This window comes from Dipodomys ordii, unplaced genomic scaffold (genome assembly GCF_000151885.1).
Source record: "Dipodomys ordii isolate 6190 unplaced genomic scaffold, Dord_2.0 Scaffold271, whole genome shotgun sequence".
NCBI lineage: Eukaryota > Metazoa > Chordata > Mammalia > Rodentia > Heteromyidae > Dipodomys > Dipodomys ordii.
The window spans coordinates 241,148-261,726 of NW_012267487.1; the positions used below are offsets into that span (position 1 = coordinate 241,148).

The 20,579-nt window shown below is 43.9% G+C and overlaps 1 protein-coding gene across 9 annotated transcripts in view; it reads right to left on the minus strand.

Moving 5' to 3' along the window:
* The window catches only part of Pax8 (paired box 8), a 58,161-nt gene that overhangs the window by 12,959 nt on the left and 24,623 nt on the right, over positions 1 to 20,579 (minus strand). For 2 of the 9 annotated variants that reach the window (XM_013036338.1, XM_013036337.1), the window contains exons 4-9: positions 14,957 to 15,122; positions 12,896 to 13,093; positions 11,542 to 11,630; positions 11,086 to 11,211; positions 10,639 to 10,814; positions 5,128 to 5,248 (exon numbers count right to left, since the gene is read on the minus strand). In XM_013036338.1, coding sequence (XP_012891792.1) covers positions 5,128 to 5,248; positions 10,639 to 10,814; positions 11,086 to 11,211; positions 11,542 to 11,630; positions 12,896 to 13,093; positions 14,957 to 15,122 — 876 coding nt within the window. Of the gene's footprint in view, positions 1 to 4,461; positions 4,672 to 5,127; positions 5,249 to 10,638; positions 10,815 to 11,085; positions 11,212 to 11,541; positions 11,631 to 12,895; positions 13,097 to 14,956; positions 15,123 to 20,579 lie in introns of all 9 variants that reach the window. The other 7 variants (XM_013036332.1, XM_013036331.1, XM_013036329.1 and 4 more) reach the window with 7 other exon arrangements.

The window sequence follows — 20,579 nt, forward strand, 5'->3', positions numbered from 1 at the left end:
GATTTCTACTGAAGGTTCCAGGCATAGTTGGTACTGCACCAAACAGGATAGAACCCATTGAAATTCTACACTTCTGTTCACATAACACAGGATCATCAGGAAAACCCAGAAAGGCATGAAAACATAAATATGGAAGAGAGAATTTTGATATATTTAGAGGGAGAGGGAGAATTAGAAAGAAGATAGACCACAGTAACTACTGAACATGTGAAGAAGACCATACTGTGTTCAGCTCTCAAACTCAGTCCCCTTGATCCTAGATGAATCACCTGGCCAGTCAAGAGAGGGAAGGAGTGATCTGAAGTTTCTAAGAACAGGAATTCAGGGTACAGGGGGTGGATGGATGCCATGGCAGGGAGAGGTGAAAGAGAACAGTGACTCAGATCTAATAGTTTCTTTTTTCTTCTTTCCTTCTACTTCTAGGGGACAGGGGAGAGGAGGAACTCTAGATCAGGCCAGATTATGGAAGACAAATCACTGAATTTCTCCATGACACAGGAGGAGATTTAGGATGAGAACCTGTAATTTGGGTTCATATTACTTTCTTTGGTAGAGGCTTCCTTGTATTGAGAAGGATTCAGAGGCAGTCTCTGTATCTCTTGTGATTAGGGGAAGGGTGATGGGAGATGAGTCTTGGTTCTCAAGACAGTCACTTGCTAGTGCTGGTCTAGTATGTTCCTGGGCTCCTTCAGCGCTGGCAGCCACTCTCCTCTCCCTCCTGTCCTCATCCTGTCACTTTCCATCACCTGATCCTGCAGCTTCCTGAGCTATGTTGCTTAGTAGGCAGAGTTCCAGAACACGTACTCATTTTAGGCCACAATGTAATCTATGGTATCCACTGGGATCCTACCCCATGTGCTTCAATCCCAACATTGTTCTTACAAATGGAAATCATTGGTCTTCTCTCCTTATATTCTGGTATCAACGATGTGATTTTCTCAAAGCAGGGTAAATTTCTGAATCAAATGACTGGAGAAAAATCCTAAATATTTCTCTTTATAAAACCTTGTCCTGCCAGGCACCAGTGGCTCATACCTGTAAACCTAGATACTTAGAAGGCCCAGATCTGAAGATCACAGTTTGAAGTCAGTCAGGAAAGCCCATGAGACTCTTAGCTCAAATTAATCACCAAAAATCCAAAAGTAGAGCTGAGGCTAGAGTGCTATCTTTGAGCAAAAAAGCTCAGAGACAGTACCCAGTCTCTGAGTGCAAGCCCCAGGACTGGTACAAAAACAAACAAACAAACAAAAACAAAAAAGAAACAAATAAATAAAAATACCTGGTTTTCCTATTAAAAACTACTAGTAGAGTTTTCTCCATGATAGCTCTCACCTAAACTGCTACCATAGCTGTCTTAAGACTCTCTACTCCAATTCCTTAAAAAAATGATTTATTGGGCTAAAGTTGGTGGTAGCATACTTGTCCAGCTAACCCTAGCACTGAAAAAATGTGTTTTTTTCCCCCAGAAAGCCAAGAGACTTGTACCTTTCTTGGAAACAAGACTATAGAAGATGTGGGTTGGAGATACATCATCATGGTCTAAAAGTCCTACTTCTTAGTTTATTGAAGCTCTTTATCATGAATTTACCCTTGCTGGGGTAATTCCATCTCCTCTGTATTCATAGACATTTCCTGTGTAGGCATTTTTAAAAGAAGTTAACTGAGGCCTAGGACCAAGTTAATAGGTTGTGAAGTAGGATTCCCTAAGAAAACTAAAGCACCCAGATCTATTGGCAAATATTCTAAATGGTAGAGATCAGGACCAGAAAGCCATTAGCTAGAGGAATTCAGAGGGTAGAGGTGTTTCAGACTATTTCATCTGTCCCCTTTGATGTCTGCCCTCTATGTAGCCATTTTTCAATTCTTATCTTAGCAAGGAGAATTTATGGCAACCCAGAAATCTCTTTGACATGCCTAAATATAATTTGTACAAAAGAATGGAGGAGGATACTAGACTCTTTGATGATAAAACCTAACTTTCTCCAAACTTTCTGATGACCTGAGTTGGAGTCAATCTTGTAGCAGCCAGAAAAAGGCCAGCCTTGATGTCACAGTTGTGACCCATGTATGGGAATCTGCCTTGGAATATCTGAAGGGGACTGTCAGCAATCTTAGGTGAATTTCACTATTCCTCAAACTCTATGGTTTCCACTTTCTTGACTGACTGGGATAAATTGAGCCTCAGAAAGTCAGTTACTCAACTGAACTAAGAAAAATGACATAGAAATAGGAAGCAGGTTAAAGGGGTTTCAGGGTATGGGAGGAAGGTTTTGATGGGGTCACACAGCAGAGAAGAGCTAGAAAGGTTCATATAGGTTAGAACTAATTATGAAATAAAACTAACCAGGATCCTTCTTCCTTTCCCCTTGATTGCAACATTTTCCCAGAATAATTTTGTCTCTGCTTCCTTTCTCTTATTTCAAATGTAATTCTCTCCCTTATATAGGTGGATTTATAGCCCCCAGGCTCTTGAGCTCATTCCCTTCCTAGTTTTCCTCATCCTAGCATTTCCTCCTAGCCCTCCCACCAGAGCTTAGCTATATACTAAGTAGTTACGTTCAATCTTGATCAATGGTATCAGGCAGGTGGCCAGTCTGGAAGGAGCTCTAGGGCTGATGTCCTGAACTCATCATGGACACTAGCTATCATCAGCCTTGAGCTAGAGAACTAGGCTTGGCTGTGAACTATAGCTTTGGCTTGCTTGCTGGATACTTATCTGGACCCTACTCTCTCTATTCCAGGGTACTCAGCCTCCTGGCCTCTATGCTGAATCTCCAATGCTGTGGCTAGTCTACATGGTTGCTTCAACCTACCCTTTAGCATTCTAGAGGCCTGATTTGGGGTCATATGGCTGAGAACTTGCTGATGCTGTATATTTGGCTGCTTGATGTCTGGATGACTACCTGGTATCTACTGCTAGTTGCTTTGTCTTATAGGTTGGATGACCTCCCAATCCTGCAGCTGCCTTGCAGAACGAGCATGTTCACTAAATTAACAGCTGATAAGATATTGGATACATTAACTCTGATTGATTGCATGTTGACAGGGAATCCTGCAGCCTTAAAAGGATGATAGTGAGAAATTTGGGCCTCAGGGTCAGAGTTTGCCTGGACTGTTTCAATAGAACTTTATGTCATAGACCCTGTCTGTTGTTCTGATCTACCTCCCAGTTCCCAGCTGCTATCTGTCCTCTTTCTCAGTCTACACACTAATTTAAAAACTGCTTTTGACATCATGTGCTTCATCCAAACGTTCACCTCTGACTTGGTTCACCTCAGGGCCCAGACCATTTCCACAAGACACACAAGTATGCCCCACAATCCAAGCTGTCCTTCCCAGCAGGCATTGCCCTTCCCTCTCTGCATCCCATTTTTTTGGGTCTGGTCGTGGGGCTTGAACTCTTGGCCTGGGCGCTGTCCCTCAGCTCTTCAGCTCAAGGCTAGCACTCTATCACTTGAGCCACAGCGCCACTTCCAGCTTTTTTTTCTTTTTGCTTATATGGTGCTGAGGAATAGAACCCAGGGTCTCATGCATGCAAGGCAAGCGCTCTACCACTGAGCCACCTCCCCAGCCCTGCATCCCATTTTCTTTACAGGTTTTTCTCTTTTAATCACTTTGGTCAAAATAACTCTGCTGCTGACTTTATACTGTTGAGATTTCAATTTCTGAGTCAACTTCCCCTACCTTGTCTCAGATCCTTAAACACTGCCTCTCTGCCCCCCACACTGGGTGTCCATCTTCATCATAATACTTCCTGCATAGATGCAGGTATGCATATGACATTTTTTAAAAATCCCAGATGCTACACAGGAATTGCAGTCAGTTTTAAGAATGGACCTATGACCTTGAATCAAAGGACCTGTGGTCCTTCTGGGCTGGCAAGATGGTGTTTTCCTAGTTCTGTTTTCCTGGTTCAAGTCCCAGAGTTTTCTGGGGGCAGGGTTCTCTACCTCAAAGAGAGTAGCTCTTCACTGGGTTACCTGGCTTCTGTAAACACTTTCACTTCAAGGTGCCTTGTGACTGTGGGTTGTCTCTGTACCAGTTCTTCCTGCTCCACCTTCCCCTGGTCTTTGCTCCAGTATCTCAAGATGGTTGGGTTGGGGAGCAATAGACAGGGAGAATACCCTTTGGCACTAGAAACCTGCATCTTTGGAGACAGTTCTCAAAGGAAGAGACATCTAGTTGGCATTCTCTCTTGGTTCCTTACCTTAGGATACCTGTCATTTCATGTAGTAATAAACCTCACTTTCCGTTGCCACCTGTCTTTCTCAACATGGAGAACTACCCTTTGGCATTGGCAGCTCCAAAAAGTCCTGGAGGAGTTAGGGAATAGTATGATGCTGGGCAAGTTTGGGACCAAAGCCAGGCTCGACCCAAACCAAGGGACTTTGGCTGACCCTGATGACCTCCCTCCCTCCCCTTGCAATACCTGAGAATCCTTGAGGGACCTCCCAGTCATACCTGAGAGGAGGGCCTGGCCCGTGAACTGCCCGTACACGGAGGCAGCATGGGGAAATGCATTGAAGGGCGGGACCGAGGCCCCGGCTGGGCCCCCACAGCCGACTTGCTGCAGATCCAAAAAGGCGGAGCTAGATAAAGAGGAAGGGGTGGAGCTAGAACTGGATAGCTCCGGGGTTTCCTGCTTTATGGCGAAGGGTGAATGAGGATCTGCTGGAGGGAGGGAGACAACAAGGAGAGAGGGGTGTGAGATGATGGGGCGGGAACATGCACAAATCAAGCCATGAGATGTGGGAGGGATTGAGCGGTGGCTTGGGAGTAGGGAGGCCTGGCTGCTCTTGGAGTCTGGGTCTGGGATGGGGTAGAGTGGGGAGTAGCCAGGGTTGCGTGGTGTTCCTCAGGGTGAATGAGGTGGGAGCCCGATGCTCTACCTCCCTGTCAGGTGCCTTCTGCCACCAGTGTAGACTGAGAAACGTGTGTACCCGAAGGACCGAACCCAAGAGGCCAAGGCCAACCCCTTTGCCTCACTCTGAGGCCCAGACAGCATAACCCGCCACTCTTCTCCAGGCAAGCACCTGTCACCTTCCTTCTGCCAGCCAGCCACCTTTGCCTTCCCCTCCTTTCCAGCCCACTTTTCATAGCTGGGTCCAGTTGGCCCAGGAATCCTACCTGCCACCACAGGGTAGGTCTGGTGTGTTGAGAGGTTGCGCCCCAAGGGTGTATTGGAGGGAGTCAGAGTAGCCTTCCCATCATCCAGGGCACTGTTGAGCAAGGGCAGTGGGTAGAGGCCCTGGGGAATAAAGAAAAGTCAACAGGACAGAGGCACCTGGGCAAGCTAGCCTTCCTACAGAGCCTATGACCCATCTTTGGACTTGGTGGTGGTAATTTCCCCAGGAAAGTTTCCATTGCTCTTTGCCCCCATCCTTTTCAGCCTGAGCTCTACTTGGCGTGACTCATACATTTGGATTCTCTTACTGTTCTGTTGTTGGCTTAGGGCTTCTCCTTTCAGGTTCTACAATTCAAGGTCAAATGGGAGGCCAGGTATGATATAGAGTCTTGGATGGATGCTGGTCTCCTTCCTCAGCTTTTCATATGGCTTAGTTCTAGAGTATAGGACACAGCTAAGGGCCAAAACAGGCAACCCATAGGCTGGAGTCCTTCATTGTACTGTTAATTTATTCTTTCCAGATCATAAATGCAGGTTCAAGGAGTGAAGACACTCATGCCCCTCCACTCTGGAATGGAGCTAGGATTCAGATTTGATTGTTTCTGCTGTCAACTTCTAACCTGATGGCAAGGATAACTTCTTACATTTGCAAAAAGCTGACTTTTGGGCCTTCCCTTTGTCATTCTTACCAAGTTTCCCCAGCATCTGTATGGCTTAGACCTGTAAGATTATGTATGTATCATACACTGAGTGTCTAAACCTCAGACTGTGATGTTCAAGCTTTGTCTATTGAAATAGGAACTTCAAAATGCTGACATGGGTGTTCTGTTCCACAGAACAGGTGGGTTTCATCTCTCTCTCTCTCTCTCTCTACATATACACACATATACATATATGTGTATATATACATATATATATATAATATTCAAGCAAATAGAAGCATTCAGGTTAGCTTGGAAGATAGTTGGGGTTAATTTTATTTGAAAAACTCTTATCAAGAACTTGGGGAGATTCATTAGGAAATGGAAAAACTTGGGAAAAATTATATTAAGTGAAGTAACCAGGCCAAAAGAAACATATGTCCCATGGTTTCCCTTATTTGCAATAACTAGTACATGTCCAGGACAAGCAAAAAAGGTCAAAAGCTATGTACATATAATCATAAAAGATGATGTTAAGTGAAATGAACCTCAAGACAGGGACACAAGTGTTTTTTTTCTTGCTTGCTATTGTTTTTAATGTACTTATAATGCACTATGTGATTCTTTTGTATGTTCTTCCCCCACAGTATAACTCCTGTTTTCACTGTATCTGATTCCGGTGTCCTGCATCTTGTATATACATTTTTATAATTTGGGGAGGGGAAGGGATATAACAAAATGTTTAAATAAGGTTATAGGCTGACCCATTGTAGCAATGAGATGTACAAGACACTATGTTGAAAATGAACTTTACAATTTTGGGGGTGGGGAGGGAGAAGTGGGGGAGGTGGAGAGGGAAGGGATGATAGGGGAAGAACAAAGGAGGAGGTAACAATGTTTGACAGGAAATGTACTCATTACCCTACTCATGTAACTGTAAGTCTTCTGTACAGTATTTTTACAATAAAAATATATATGGAAAAAAGAACTTGGAGAGGGGGTTTCAATAACAACTCATTGTAGATTCCTACTGTCTTTCCCCAATGTGTATGCATGGTTATAGCCTAAGTTTCTCCTTCAAAATGGAACTTGTTCAATTAAAAGCATAAATACATTCCTTCTTCCTCATGACTCTTCCATCAGGAAGGATCAGAAAACATCCATTGCTCACATGAGATCACACACATTATAAATTCAGTGTATAAAATATTGTACAAAACAGAAATTGAAGAATGTTGCATAGTTGCATAAGTGTGTTACTAAAGATAAAGACTTTCAGTGATTTCTATTGAGCAAGGCTCTCCTAGGAGCCACAGCACTTTCTGTTTGCATGCTGGGCACTTTTGGAAGCTGTATTCAATTCTAGAGGCCACCAGGGCATCATCAGCCTGTAGCAGCAATTACAGACTAAATAGTGCTCTGGTTGCATTCCTTCTGAGGAGGTCCACTTAGAGACAGGATGGAGTTGCTTGACTGAATGAAACTAAGCAAATACCTAATTTCTAGAGAATGCAAGAACAATTTTAAATGCTATATGAATGTGTTGGCTTGGTATAAAAATATTTTTATGCCAAAATTTAGGCAGTTCAGTAAGAAAAAGAAATCTATATAGTAAAGAATAAATTGATGCTGCTGCAAATTTCAGTGGTTTAAACATTCTAGTGTTTTATTTTTCTGGGATTGAACTTGAATTGGTGGCAGGGGCACAATGTTCAGAACTTGAGTTAGATCTCTGATTCTGCAATGGTAGCATGAGTCTACCTGTCTTCTTAGAGTCTTGGTTTATCTCACCTGTAATAATGGGGATCTTAGACTGGAGATTATAATACTAATGTAAAGATTAAGTGGGATTTTATATTCAGTACTTTTATAAAGTACTTAGAACATAGGACTTGGTAACAATAGAAATAGGTACTCATAAATAGTGATGACAGGTATAGGATCATAGGACTTTAGGATGGTGAAAAGAGGCAGAGGCTGCCAAATTCTTGATCTCTATAATTTTTTTTCCCAGTCTTAGGGCTTGAACTCAGGACCTAGGTACTATCCTTGAGCTTCTTTTGTTCAAGGTTAGTGCTCCACCCCTTGAGCCATACCTACACTTCTGATTTTTAGGTAGTTTAGTGGAGATAGGAGTCTCATAGACTTTCCTGCCTGGGTTGGCTTTGAACATTGATCCTTCTATCTCAGCCTCCTGAGTACCTAGGAGTATAGGCGTGAGCCACCAGCACTCAGCTCTATCATAAAATTTTTATTCTGTTGATCTGACTCTGGATGGGTTTGTATAATACACAAAGAACTATATGGACTCCAATTATGTCTGGTAGTAAAATAGCAACCACAAATGACCACATGATGTAGCTGTTGAACATCTTAATCAGTTTTCCAAACAAGAAGTATCTGTCTTCATCAAGAAGACAGAGTGCTAAGATCAAGTATGCATATCTGTGTTTCTTCTGGTGGCTTTCAAGTCAGAGGGCTTTCCCATGCCCAGGTGAGACAAAACAGTGTACTCTGGCAGTACACTCACTCACCAAAGGCAGGAAAGACAAGGGCTCTGACTTTGTCTGGCTTCTTTCTGCTTCTCACAACCAGTTGTTAATGGACACTGTCCTGGGCATCTATTTCCTATTTTATAGTCTGAATGGTTGGAGAAATTCAAATTGTTTTCAAATGTCTTTATTTCATTTGGTCTTTAAATTAGAATATACATGAAACTCCATATCAACACAGATAATAACTGACCTGCTTGATAAAACCAGGGCTGGCATTTTCAACCATCTGTTTCTCTAAGTCCTCTCTATGCCTCTTGGTCCTTGGCTATCTCCACACAAATAGAAAAGCTGGACTAAGATCTCTGCAAGGTCTGGTCTAGATCTGAGTCTCTCATTCCAGGATTCCCCTTGTATATGTGCCAGCATAGCACAGGGCCTCCTGAAACCAAGAAGGGTCCTTTGAGAGCTTACTGATAGAACCAGGAAATGGCTCTGGGATGCAGCAGGTATCCAGGGTCACCTCAGTAGGCTTTATTTACTCCCCCAGAGGGTCTGATGTGGGTACACTGGGTTTTATAGACTTATTCCATGGAGTGGGCTTCCTGCAGGCCTACCATTGAACACTTATTTCCCTCCAAGAACCAGTCATGGGCTTAAGGATGAACACTCAGGCACATTCCCCAGGTCTGTTGATGGCCAGCTTTCCTTGTATTCTTCATAGTTGTCACAGCTAAGGCTGATAAAAATGGCTAACAGATTGCTTGCCCAGCTACAGGGGGCTGGCATGGGGCCAGAAGCCAAGCCAGTCACTGGTAGTCAATTCAGCTGATTATTGACATTGTCTACAGATTTTAAAGATGTGCTAGAGTCTCATACCTGTAATCCTAGCTACTCAGGAGGATCATGGTTCGAAGACAGCCTGGGCAGAAAAGTCTGAGAGACTCTTATCTCCAATAAACCACTCAGAAAAAACCAGAGTGGCATTGTGGCTCAAGTGGTAGAATGCTAGCCTTGAGCACAAAGAGGCTCATGGACAGCATCAAGGCTGTCTAGCCTGCCCTCCCCCTCCCCCGCCAAATGTATATATAGGTTTGCCTCACTTATAGTGTTAGCAGAAAGGGGCAATAGAGTTCACCCTGAAGATACTCCTCAGCTTGTTGACTTGGTGCACTGAGGGGGACAGATACTGAAACTCTTGACAGATAATAATGAACTGAATTCAGTGGCTGTCAGCTTTGTAGTCTTTGTTGGCCTCAGGGTGGGACCTCTTACATCTCTGTCAGCTTTTCATAGATGTCAACCAATTGTAATCCATTTTACCTGTCCTGAGCACTGGAAAGAAAACTTGCCTGCAGCTTGTGATTTATTGTTCTGGATTTCTCAACTTCTTCATTTGTACATTCATTTGATATGCTTTATTGAGTAGCTATTAAAAGAGGGGCACTGGATTTCAAATGTAGCTCAGCAGGAGAGGCCTTGCCTAGCATGAGGCCATGAGTTTGATCTCAGTGAAGCAAGATAGATAGATACATAGATAGATAGATAGATGGATAGATAGATATATAGATAGAACAGATGGATAGATATAGTTGGATATGTTTAGAAGGATAGATATATAAATAATAAAAAGATATGATAGATGGATGGATAGATGATAGAGAGATGTACAATATCAAGTGCTACAGATAAAAATGTCTCTCAAAGAGTCTCAAAAATTCTCTCAAGAGACTTCCCTGTCTTTACCCTTCTATCCACTAGATTTTTATGATGCACCATTGGAAGGCACTGAGAGACACCTGTAGGTCATGAAGAATCACAGACACAAGGGGGAAGCATTACAGCTGATAGGCAGGGACAAATTTGCATTCGGGATAATTGAGCTGAGTCACAAAAGCTAACTGGTATTTTTCCAGGCAGAGAAGTGGGAGGAAAGGCATGCTGTGAGGAGAGCAGCTGGCCCAAGGGCAGAGAGGCATGAACGAGCATGGCGTGCTTGGGGACTGAGTAACACAGAATCTGGGCTGTGCCAGGGAAGCAGAGTTTGGGCTGGGAGTTGTGTTGACATAGTCACTGGAAGACTTTCAAGCTTCCATACTATAGTTGGGGTGGTCTTGCCTTCTGATCTGGGAAATCCATTGATGACAAAGGAACAGGGCCAGCAAGTTATGTTGCCCTTCAGTGAAAGGGCCAGGTTCAGGTTGTTTGAGGGAAGGAAAGAAGATTGGGAGAAGAGGAAGATACAGGGCCTCATGTCTGGTTGCATGAAGCATGAAGCCTGGGTCCCAACCCCATAAGAGGCAACTTTATGGGGCCTGAAAGAATGCCTTACTCTAGGCCTTGCCCACCCCTGCTTACCTTCCGCAGCCCACATCCTTACCTGCTCGCCTTTGGTGTGGCTGGGGGAGGCATAGGCCTCTGAGTAATGCTGTCGCTCAAAGGGGCACTCAAGAGGCTCCAGGTGGTGCTGACTGAAGGCGTCGGTGCGAAGGTGCTTTCGGGGCCCACTGCTGCTACTCTGTGAGTCAATGCTCAGCCGGCAGCTGTCCTGGTCACCTGGTACCCCGTAGCATGGAGAAAGCTTTCAGATGAACCCCCTACCCATTCCCTAGGTTATAGCAGAGGAACAGACAGGCTGAAGAGTGAGGAAAAGTTCAGGTTCTGTGCTGACTGGGACAATGAAGATACTAGGGCATGTGACTACTGCCATTGAGGAGTAGCAGAACCCTACTAAGTACTAAGCCAGGAAGGGAAAAGCATTTCTCCCCATCAAAAATCTGAAATTTCCCTCCTACACCCGACCTTCCTGTCCCCCTTCAGTACTCACTGTCATCCATCTTTCTCTTGCTGTCACTACCAGGCTGAGCAATTCCCAGAAGTCCATTGATGGAGTAGGTTGAGCCCAAAGAATCTGATTGTGGTGATTCTGGTGGTGTTACAGCTGAACTGGGGACTGCAGAGGGATAAAAAGGAGGGGATTAATCAGGATATGAGGGCGACCCCTCCTCACAGCACCTGCTGCCACCATGGCCTGGACAGGTTGGAGGTTATTCCTCCCCAGGGCCTGTTAGTAGAAAGGCTTTAGAATTGCTGTTGTGTGATGTTTCAACTTCTCCACATCTCAATGCATCTTCTGTGGAAATTGGCTAGGCTTCATCTTAGCATCTCAACTCAGTCCAGGCACAAGCTTACAAGTATACACATGATTGAATAGGTCTGTTTGTATGTCTCTGTTTGTGAGGCCTTAGATAGGGTATTTATGTCTGAGTCCCTCAATACTCACTCAATGTGTGTCCTGGGCTCAAGGACTTGGTGGCCACACAACTGTCCATGGGGAGGTTAAATGGTTGCTGCACTTTGGTCCGAATGATTCTATGAGAAAGAAAAGAAAAGCCATTAAAGATAAAACAACTCCTAGCTGCCCCAGCTTCTGTCACCTTTATGACATCCCACTTGGCTATCTCAAAAGCTATCTTTAACTTATCTAGTTCACAGTTAAACCCAGGACCTCATTCCTCAGACTCAGTTCTCCTTCATATTCCCATTACATGATTGGAACCATGGACCACTCAAGGCAGAAATACAATGGAGCTTAACATCTGCTTTCCTATCTTTCCTGTTAACCTCTACCCATTTCTCTTTGTATCTCCTTAATACCTCAGAGCATGCCACTACCAACCTTCTCCCTCCATGGGTACTCCCAGGAACAACCCATTCACTCATGAATCTCTAGTTGATTCTCTTTATGGCAGCCAGAGGGAGCTTTTGAAATGCAAGGCAGCCTCCTGCTTAAACTATGTTAGGGGTTTCCCTTTGTTTCATAGGTCCAAGGTTTGAATATGTAACAAGGCCATCGGCTGGCCCCAAAGGGTGATATTCTGCTAACTTCTCCAAACTCGATGAAGCTCTCATACTCTCTGTCTACTAGCTTTCTTTCACCTTCTTGTATAAGATCTTGTTAGACATAAGGATTCTCTGCATGTGCTGTATCAAAGTTCTTTTGTTCTCATTTTCATCTAGTTAATTCTTATTCAAATTTTTTTCTTAGTAAAAGCCTTTTGTAACCTCCTGGTTATGAAACTAAGTCACCCTAGGCTAGCTCATATGTGCTCAGTTTCTTGTTCTTTACAGGATGCCAGGCTGAATTTTCACAATGACTGTGAGGTTCTTGGTTTGCGTCTGTTCCTATGAGACTGTAAGCTTCACTTGGAAAAGGACTATGTGTCCCCAGGTCTAATACATAGAAATGAGGGAAATATGTGTGAGTGAATGAATGAATCTGTGAGTGAATGAATGAGTAGGTAAATGATTGAGGTAGTGAGTGAATAATTAAAGGACTAAATGAAAGGTCAGGTTAGGCTTCAAGAAAAGATTAAGTCAAGAATTTAAAAAAATTAATGAAAGGAAGGATGTGGTGTTTGAAAAAGGAAGCTAGAAATAGCACACCTTGGTGTGGGGGGCAAGAAGAGGCCCCAGAGCACCAGCCAGTAAGGAGGTAAGGAGGGCCAGATTCTTTAGCATGAGGCCTGCCTCATCCCAGCCCTTAATTCAACAAAGCTGAACTCTTCTTCAGGTCTCTTTCATGATTCCCCTAAAGTTCAGGGCCCAGAAAGATGCCACAGTATGCTGTCCCTCACCTGTTGATGGAGCTGACACTGGGCACAGTGTCATTGTCACAGACGCCCTCAGCCAACAGCCGGTCACGGATCTCCCAGGCAAACATAGTGGGGTTCTGCCTCTTGTAGTCCCCAATCTTCTCCACCACCTTGGGGGTGGCCACTTTGGGCTTGGAGCCCCCTATCACTCCAGGCCGGATACTGCCAGTCTCGTAGTACCTACTCCAATAGAGAACCCCAAAGAATTACCCAATAAGCAGGTGGGGCCTTTGGGCAGCAACATAGCCAGAGCCTCTCCTTCCTTCAATACTTCTGGGAAGATGTGTAGGAGTGAGCTGTTCTCCCACCTCCACTCCCACCCCCTGGCTGGGCGCAAATACTCCATGTTCCCAGAACAGCCTGTTTCCCTTGCTTGGGTAGGTCTAGGCTGCTGCCAAACCAGAACTTTCTACTGAAGCCTTCACCCTCACTTCTCTCTTTGCCCCTCCCTAGAGAAGGGTTCATCAAGCCCTTTGCCCTGTCTTGCTAGTTCACCTTTGCTCACAGCCCTGACATATCCCTTAGCCCTGACTCACTGGCTTTCTGCTTAAAGTTAAAGCTATTCCTCCTAGATTCTGGAGTCCCAGCCTTGTTTAGCTCCCTGGCCTCTTCAGCTAGCCTCCTTTTCTAGGGCATCAACTACTTTCCATTTTCCATCCCCCATCCCAACTAGCTACTTTGGTAGATTCATACCCTGGTTAGGATACTCTCTTTTCCTTGTTTTACATCTGGTCTCTTTTGCCATTAAAAAGAAAAACTTGGCTCTTTAAATTTCCATTTATTTGTCTCTACCATCCAAAGTTCTTTCCCACTACAACCATCTTGGAAATCCCCTCTTCCTGAACCCAGCCAAAGGTCACCTTTTCCCTGATGATTCAGGTGGGGAGCCAAGGCTTTTTATGGCTTATTCCTCCGTAAGCCCCTTTGCCTTACCAGAGTTCCCCTTGAATCCACATATGGGTTGGAGGGGGAAGGAGAGAAGGTACTCTGGTCTAACTCAGGGTTCTTGAAACCAAAACACATGGAAAGTCATTGCTGCTTCTGGCCAAAAGTGGTTCTTAACCTTGGCTGCTGGGAGGTAGAAGCACTTGGGGGTCAGGTACTCTAAAAAGACCTTAACCTGGGTCCATTTCCCTAAATTTGTCTTGGTTGGAGCCTAGACACCGATTGATTGATTGACTGATTGCTGGTCCTGGGGCTTTAACTCAGGGCCTAGGCACTGTCCCTGAGCTTTTATACACAATGTTAATGCCCTACTACTTGAACCACAGCTTCACTTTTTGCTTTTTGGTAGTTAATTGGAGATGAGTCTCATGGGTTTTCCTGCCCAGGCTGGCTTTAAACTATGCTCCTCAGATTTCATTCTCCTCAGTAGTGCAGGTTATCAGCATGAACCACTGTCACCTAGCTCACTGTTTTATTTTTTATTTTTGCATCTTAAATTTAAGATTATCAGGGTTGGGAACAGCTCTAGTCTTGTAGCTCAGTGGTTTAATATCCTCCATGTTTCTGAGTTTTGATTCCATAGTCATAAGCACCATAGCCTGGTTCCTAGAGAGGCTGATTCAGTACCTAGGAATCTGTATTTCAGCTTTCCCACTGTTTTTGTTTCAGATGCTTTTGAAGTTACAGTTTGAGAAGCATGAATTCAAATATCTCTCTTAGACCTCAGGAGCCACCTCCAACATTGTGCTCCTTCCCTAGACTGCCCATTTCCTTGGGTCTCAGCTGAGACAATTCTCCTGTCTCAGAAGCATTGACAACTATAGAAAATATGACACAGGGTAAAGGAGTAAAAGAGAAGGAGAGACTAAGGCAAGGAGAAGTGGACAAAGAAGGAAAGGACAGGAAAGCAATAGTAGAAGAGCAATACTGGGTAGAGAAGCCTCAGAGTACTTATTACCTTCTTCTGTTCAGAGGCTAGGACTAAAGGTGAACATGGGGGTTGGTCTATGGGAGGGTAGATGGGTTTGCATTTAAGGTTAGCCTGAAGGTAAGATAAACACTGCAGGGAAGGTGGTGTTAGGTGAATTTTGTGCTTACCTGCCGAGGATCTTGCTAACACAGCCGTGACTAACTCGGAGTTGGCGAGAGATGTCACAGGGCCTCACACCCTGGTGGGCCAGGTCTACAATGCGTTGGCGGACCACTTCAGGCAGAGGTCTGCCATTCACAAAGGCCCCTCCCAGCTGGTTTAGCCCTCCATGACCTAAAGAGATGATATTTACAGAGATAGTTGTCAATGCCAAGCAGTAAGTTTAGGCGAGAATCAGCCATAAGTATGAGTGCTCTGTATATGTGAGTGGGACTGTGAACTCCAGGGTCAGGTCCTCCTATGTTCCCCATATCCATACCCCTTCTTGCTTCGCTTTCCATTTCTTGGTGAGGCTGACACCGAGGAATATGATGTTCATACCCCATTCCCAAATAGTCCAAGTGGGGCACATAACAACTAGGGAACCACTGGATCTCCTTCAGACCCTCAGCCTTTCACTTTAAATAACAATCCCCTATCTCCTTCCCTTCCTCTGAAAAGCCTATAAAAAGTACAGGATTCAGTGACTTCTGATGCTAATACTGAGGTGAGTGGTCTTTGGGGAAGAGTGCCCTTTCCTCCCTGAGTTTTCTTTCCTTTTCTGTGAAATGAAGGCAAAGAATGAAATCAGTGGGGTTTTCCATGTCTCTCTTCTTTAACCAAAGAACCATAGGTTTAAACAAAAACATTAATACAAAAGAATAAATTAAAATCTCTGATTGAGCTTGGGAAGAATGGACCTGAACTTTTCCTATGTGTGTCCACCTGAATGATCCCCAAGGTTTCTTTTCTAAGAAATAAGAGCCCTAAAAACAATAGGCAGAGAGCTCACTAGGACACACCCCATATGTGCCAGAACTGCTACACTGGGCTGTAAGAAGCTTTTGGTACATCGTTTAAGCCAAGCTTTTGTTGCTTCCCTGATTCAACTCCTACCCTCTAACCTGAGCCTGTATTTATTCTGATCCATTCATCTATTCACACTATCTACTGAGTACTTTAAATGGGTGAGGTGCTGTATCAGGCCCTGAAGGTGCAGAGCAAATGAACATTTGATGTCTACTCTTGACTCACAAAATCTGTTATAAAAGGATTCCAGACCACCAAACAGCCAATTGACTACCTTTAGAAGTGGGGCTGAGGAGGGTTGTGGGAATCAGTTAAGGGGCCCACAGATGGATTCCTAGACACATCGAAATTAAGACTGAGGCAAATAGTGCTATATAGTGGAGAAAGAATCAGGAGAAAGCTGTTTTAGACAGTGAGAAGAGCATGTGTAATGGCTTTGAGGTGAAGGGGATATGTGTTTGTTAGATTTACCAACATATTTAGTTCTATTAAATCCCTAGATCCATGTTGGGCTGATTTCAGGGCCAAGAGTCAAGATCTCCATTTTTCCAAACAGGGACTGGGGAGAGTTTTAATGATTTGTTTTCTTTGACTTGAATGACTCAGCTTATATTTTGAGGCACTAGGATTCAACACAGTTTAGGTTTCAATTCAGTGCTGCTTTCTTAGTAAGCCTTGTCTCCGGGGCCAAGCTGACCCTCAGCCTCCCTGAAGGGATCAGCCTTGTAGCCTTGTCTTGATGGTATCATGGCTTAGGCATAGTAGACCAGGGACATGATTTGATGATCTGGCTGGTGATGGTTTGAACCCTGGGAGGTGGGAGTCACAAGGAGAGACAGGTGAGAAGCAAGAACCAATAGCAGGTCTCTGCATGAGCCAGTTAAGACTATTTATGACCAAGGGTGGGAAGTGCCTTTGCTGGGCACACAGTGCCCATTATCACCCACTGGCTTAGAACATTCAGAACTGCTTTGCAATGTCTCCTCAGGGGCCCAAGCTGTTTTCAGAAGAACAGTTAATTTCCCTTAAAACAAACAACAACAACAAGCTGTAGGCCTCTGCCCTGGGCAGTAAGTCAAGAGGAAAAGCCCTTTAGCCAAACACCCAGCATGAGGGACATAATGATCCATCTCCCTGGTGGAGGCAACTGGGTGAGCTTGGGCACAGCTTCTACCTGCTTCGTTCTAGGCCACTTGTTTCAGTGAGTGCTTTTCCACCAGAGCTGGGACAGTGTCCCAGAGGGCTATCAGTGCAGCCTAGAGGATAAACAGCGTGGCCCTGACCCACTCCTTAGCAATGGGCACACTGCCATTGGTGGGGATTTTGCCCTGGCAAGCCAACATTAGTTCTGCTTTTAACTCTTTTTGGGTCCAGACATTGAACACCAGGGGGCACCAGCCAGCCACCCAAACACAGACAAGACTTTGAGCAGTCCTATGATGTCCCCATTTTTCAGAACATTCACTGTGTGTCTGTTGCAGCTTCAGTGTTTGTGCTGGGACTTTTCTATCTGGAAGCAAGATTTCTTACAAGTGGAGGTTATTCCCCCCTTTCAAATAAAAATTTATTTTAGGATGGCATGAATTGGGCATTTTGCCTTTAAAATAAATCCATGAATGTAATTCTCCAATGTAAGTGTGCAACCTAGGGCCCTAAATAATCCTGCAGAGTTGACGCCATGTCCTTAGAAACTCAAACCTTCAGAAACCCTACTGAAGGCTGCTGATAACATACCTTTTTGGCACCTGAACTGTGAATTTACAAGTATCTGAGTAATTTTAGAAAAAGCCTATGTCCACATTCCTGACCTCATTCTTTCTGGTTGCTTGCTGGCTGTGTGTTTGTGTGTGTATGTGTGTGTGTATGTGTATATGTGTGTTTGTGTGTATACATGCATGCATGTATGTACATATGTTTGCATAACAAGTTCTCCTGATGTAGTCTAGGCTCTTTGAACTCATAATCTTCCCGTCTCAGCCTCCTAAGTACTGGCATTACAGGTTTGTTCCACCATACCCAGCTCATTCCACCTGTTTTATTATCTGAGAAAGTGGTTCTTGAGTTTTTTTCCAATTGAAATATTGAATGGAGCTAAGAGAAACTGCTACCAACCTATAACAATCACTATAGGAAGTAAAGGGTTAAGGATGAAGAAGTGTTTGATTAACTGAATGAAGGTATCAGTATAAAATTTTTCAATATCTAAGTGTTTTTACTTCGTTGAATGCTGTGACCCAAGCTTGGACTTGAGTAGTAGTTCTCAGATTGAAGAGTGTAGCAGAGATACTCAGAAGGCTTGTTAAGACAAAAACTGCTGAATCAAGGTCTGACTGGGACCAAGAATTTGTTTTTAAGAAACTTCTATGAGTCCTGAGAATCTGGGAGCCAATACCTTGACAGTCACTGGTTTAGACTAGACAATGGGTAGTGGCTGGTAAGGAAAATTTAAGAGCTCATTCCTTATCTTTTCTCCTCTTCTACCTTATTCTAGGAATATTATTTGCACTTATTAACCAAGTACTAATGATGACTCAGGCATCAATCCTGAACAAGGCAAGATGCTTACCTACAAACACTTAAACCTTTTTAGGAGATAGAATCAGATAATCAGAGAATTGCCCTGTTAGGGGTGAAATTCCTGGGAAGAGGTAAGTCTAGGTGCTTGTTGAGTTTACAATCATCTAGAGTGAAGATTTAGGGACGAATGGTTAAGAGGTAACCAACTGAAGGACTTTCTATAGAAAGGAAGAACAAGTTCTATGCATAAAGTCTCAGTATGTTGAAGAAATTGAGTAACATTTGCTGTGGCTGTAGACTGGCAGGAGGAGGGCTTGGAAAGGGCCAGCTAGCTGCATATGAAGGTGGTATCAATGGCCTGAGGTTTCAAATTGAATTCTGTAATGGCAGGATTTTCATCTTTCCTGTGTCCGGTGTGGGGGAGTGGACTCTTCTAGGTGAGTCACCACTGAATGCCCAGAGGTGGGTGCCGGTTTCCTTCCTGCCCTGGGAGGGGGATTGACACCTACTGTATGGACCCCCTTTCCATGCTGCTCTGTGGACAAATAGGCCTTAAGGCTGGAAGGAAACAATGAGTAGGGTCTCCTCTTTGGGTAAGAGGTTGGGTGGGAGGAGGGTATAAATTAGTAAGAAGTTTGAGCTGGGCGCTGGTGGCTCATGCCTGTAATCCTTAGCTATTCAGGAGGCTGAGATCTGAGTATCGCAGTTCAAAGCCAGCCCAGGCAGGAGTCCATGAAACTCTTATCTCCAATAAACATTCAGAAAACCGGAAGTGGTGCTGTAGCTCAAGTGGTAGAGCGCTCGCTTGCCTTGAGCTGAACAGCTGAGGGACAGTGCTCAGTCTCAGAGTTCAAGCCCCATGACAGAAGAAGAAGAAGAAGAAGAAGAAGAAGAAGAAGAAGAAGAAGAAGAAGAAGAAGAAGAAGAAGAAGAAGAAGAAGAAGGTTCTAGAGTGTCTATGTCTTCAGACAGGGAAATGAAAGCTTTTTTTGGATTGGACAGGAGTTATTTTACAGTAAAGGGATTTGGAGCTCTCTAAAACTCTGGGTGATTAATTTTCTCTGCAACCTCTCAGCTGCTTGATACTTGATTTGGCTTGATTCAGATTTATGCTTGATTTGGAAAAATGACCATTTGGGGAGGTCCAAGGACTTTTAGTAATTTTCTTTGACTCCTAGAAGACTCTGAGAAGTTAAATATGGTAGAAATTAAAAAAAAAACTAATTACCAGCACTAATATCAAACCTTTAAGATATGAGGGTACTTTCCTGTGAGACATAGGAAAATCCCTCTCCCTATCGTGGTACTAATAAGGATTCTTTATAAATTCCTCAAGGGCAGGGGCCCTATCTTTGTCTATGTAACCCACCCATAAAGTTTATTTAGTGGTTTAGTGTGTAAATGTGGCAGAAAAGTGTTTTCTATGTGAGAGCAATTACAGGAATTCACAGAATTCCCCAAGGTGAATCTCAAATTCTATATTCCAGTATTTTTCTATTTGTTTTCATTTGCTTGATCTCTGTAGCTCTGTCCAACCCTTAAAGTTTGGACAATTGTTCAATGGTCTGTGCAAAAATTTTCCATTTAACATCTGGGGGTATTGCTCTAACTTTAAAGAGGGTCAAGGTGGGCAGGAGCTTGAGTTTGGCAGGATTGCCATGAGAGGTATAGTTCTTGCTTTGAGGTGCCTTTCAAATCATGCTATGTATACCATAAAGACATGGCCTTCCATGGAGGAATGGCCTTGCCAGTGCTGGTTAGTTTCAGTGTTCTCAGACTTTTGATCTGCTTCTTGCAGGTCCTTAATCTCTTCTGCAACCTCTTAGCTGCTCCTTCAGCTTGATGTTTTCTGGAAGCAAGACTGAGGCTACTGTTTCAGGACAACGGGATCCCAATGTTCCAATTCTGTATACCAGATCATTCCCCCATCCATGAGGTTTTGGGTTACATTGATACATCAGACCCTGGCCTCAGATTGAAGGAGCTAGCATACTGGCAAGCCTAACCTCTGGCACTAAATTTAGCAGAATATAAGTTCTTGTCTAATGGCTGTGTTCTGTTGCATGAGGCCTTTTTTTGCTTCCTGAGGAATGACATAGCTTCTTTGTTTCTGAAGTCTTAATATCTGATGTAATGCTCCATACATAGTAATTGAATTTATTACTAGTAGAAGGAAAGAACAAAGGAAGGATGAAAGGAAGGAAAAGTGAAGAAGAGAGGCAAGGAGAAAATGAGGAAAAGAGGGAAGAAGGCATATCTAAAACA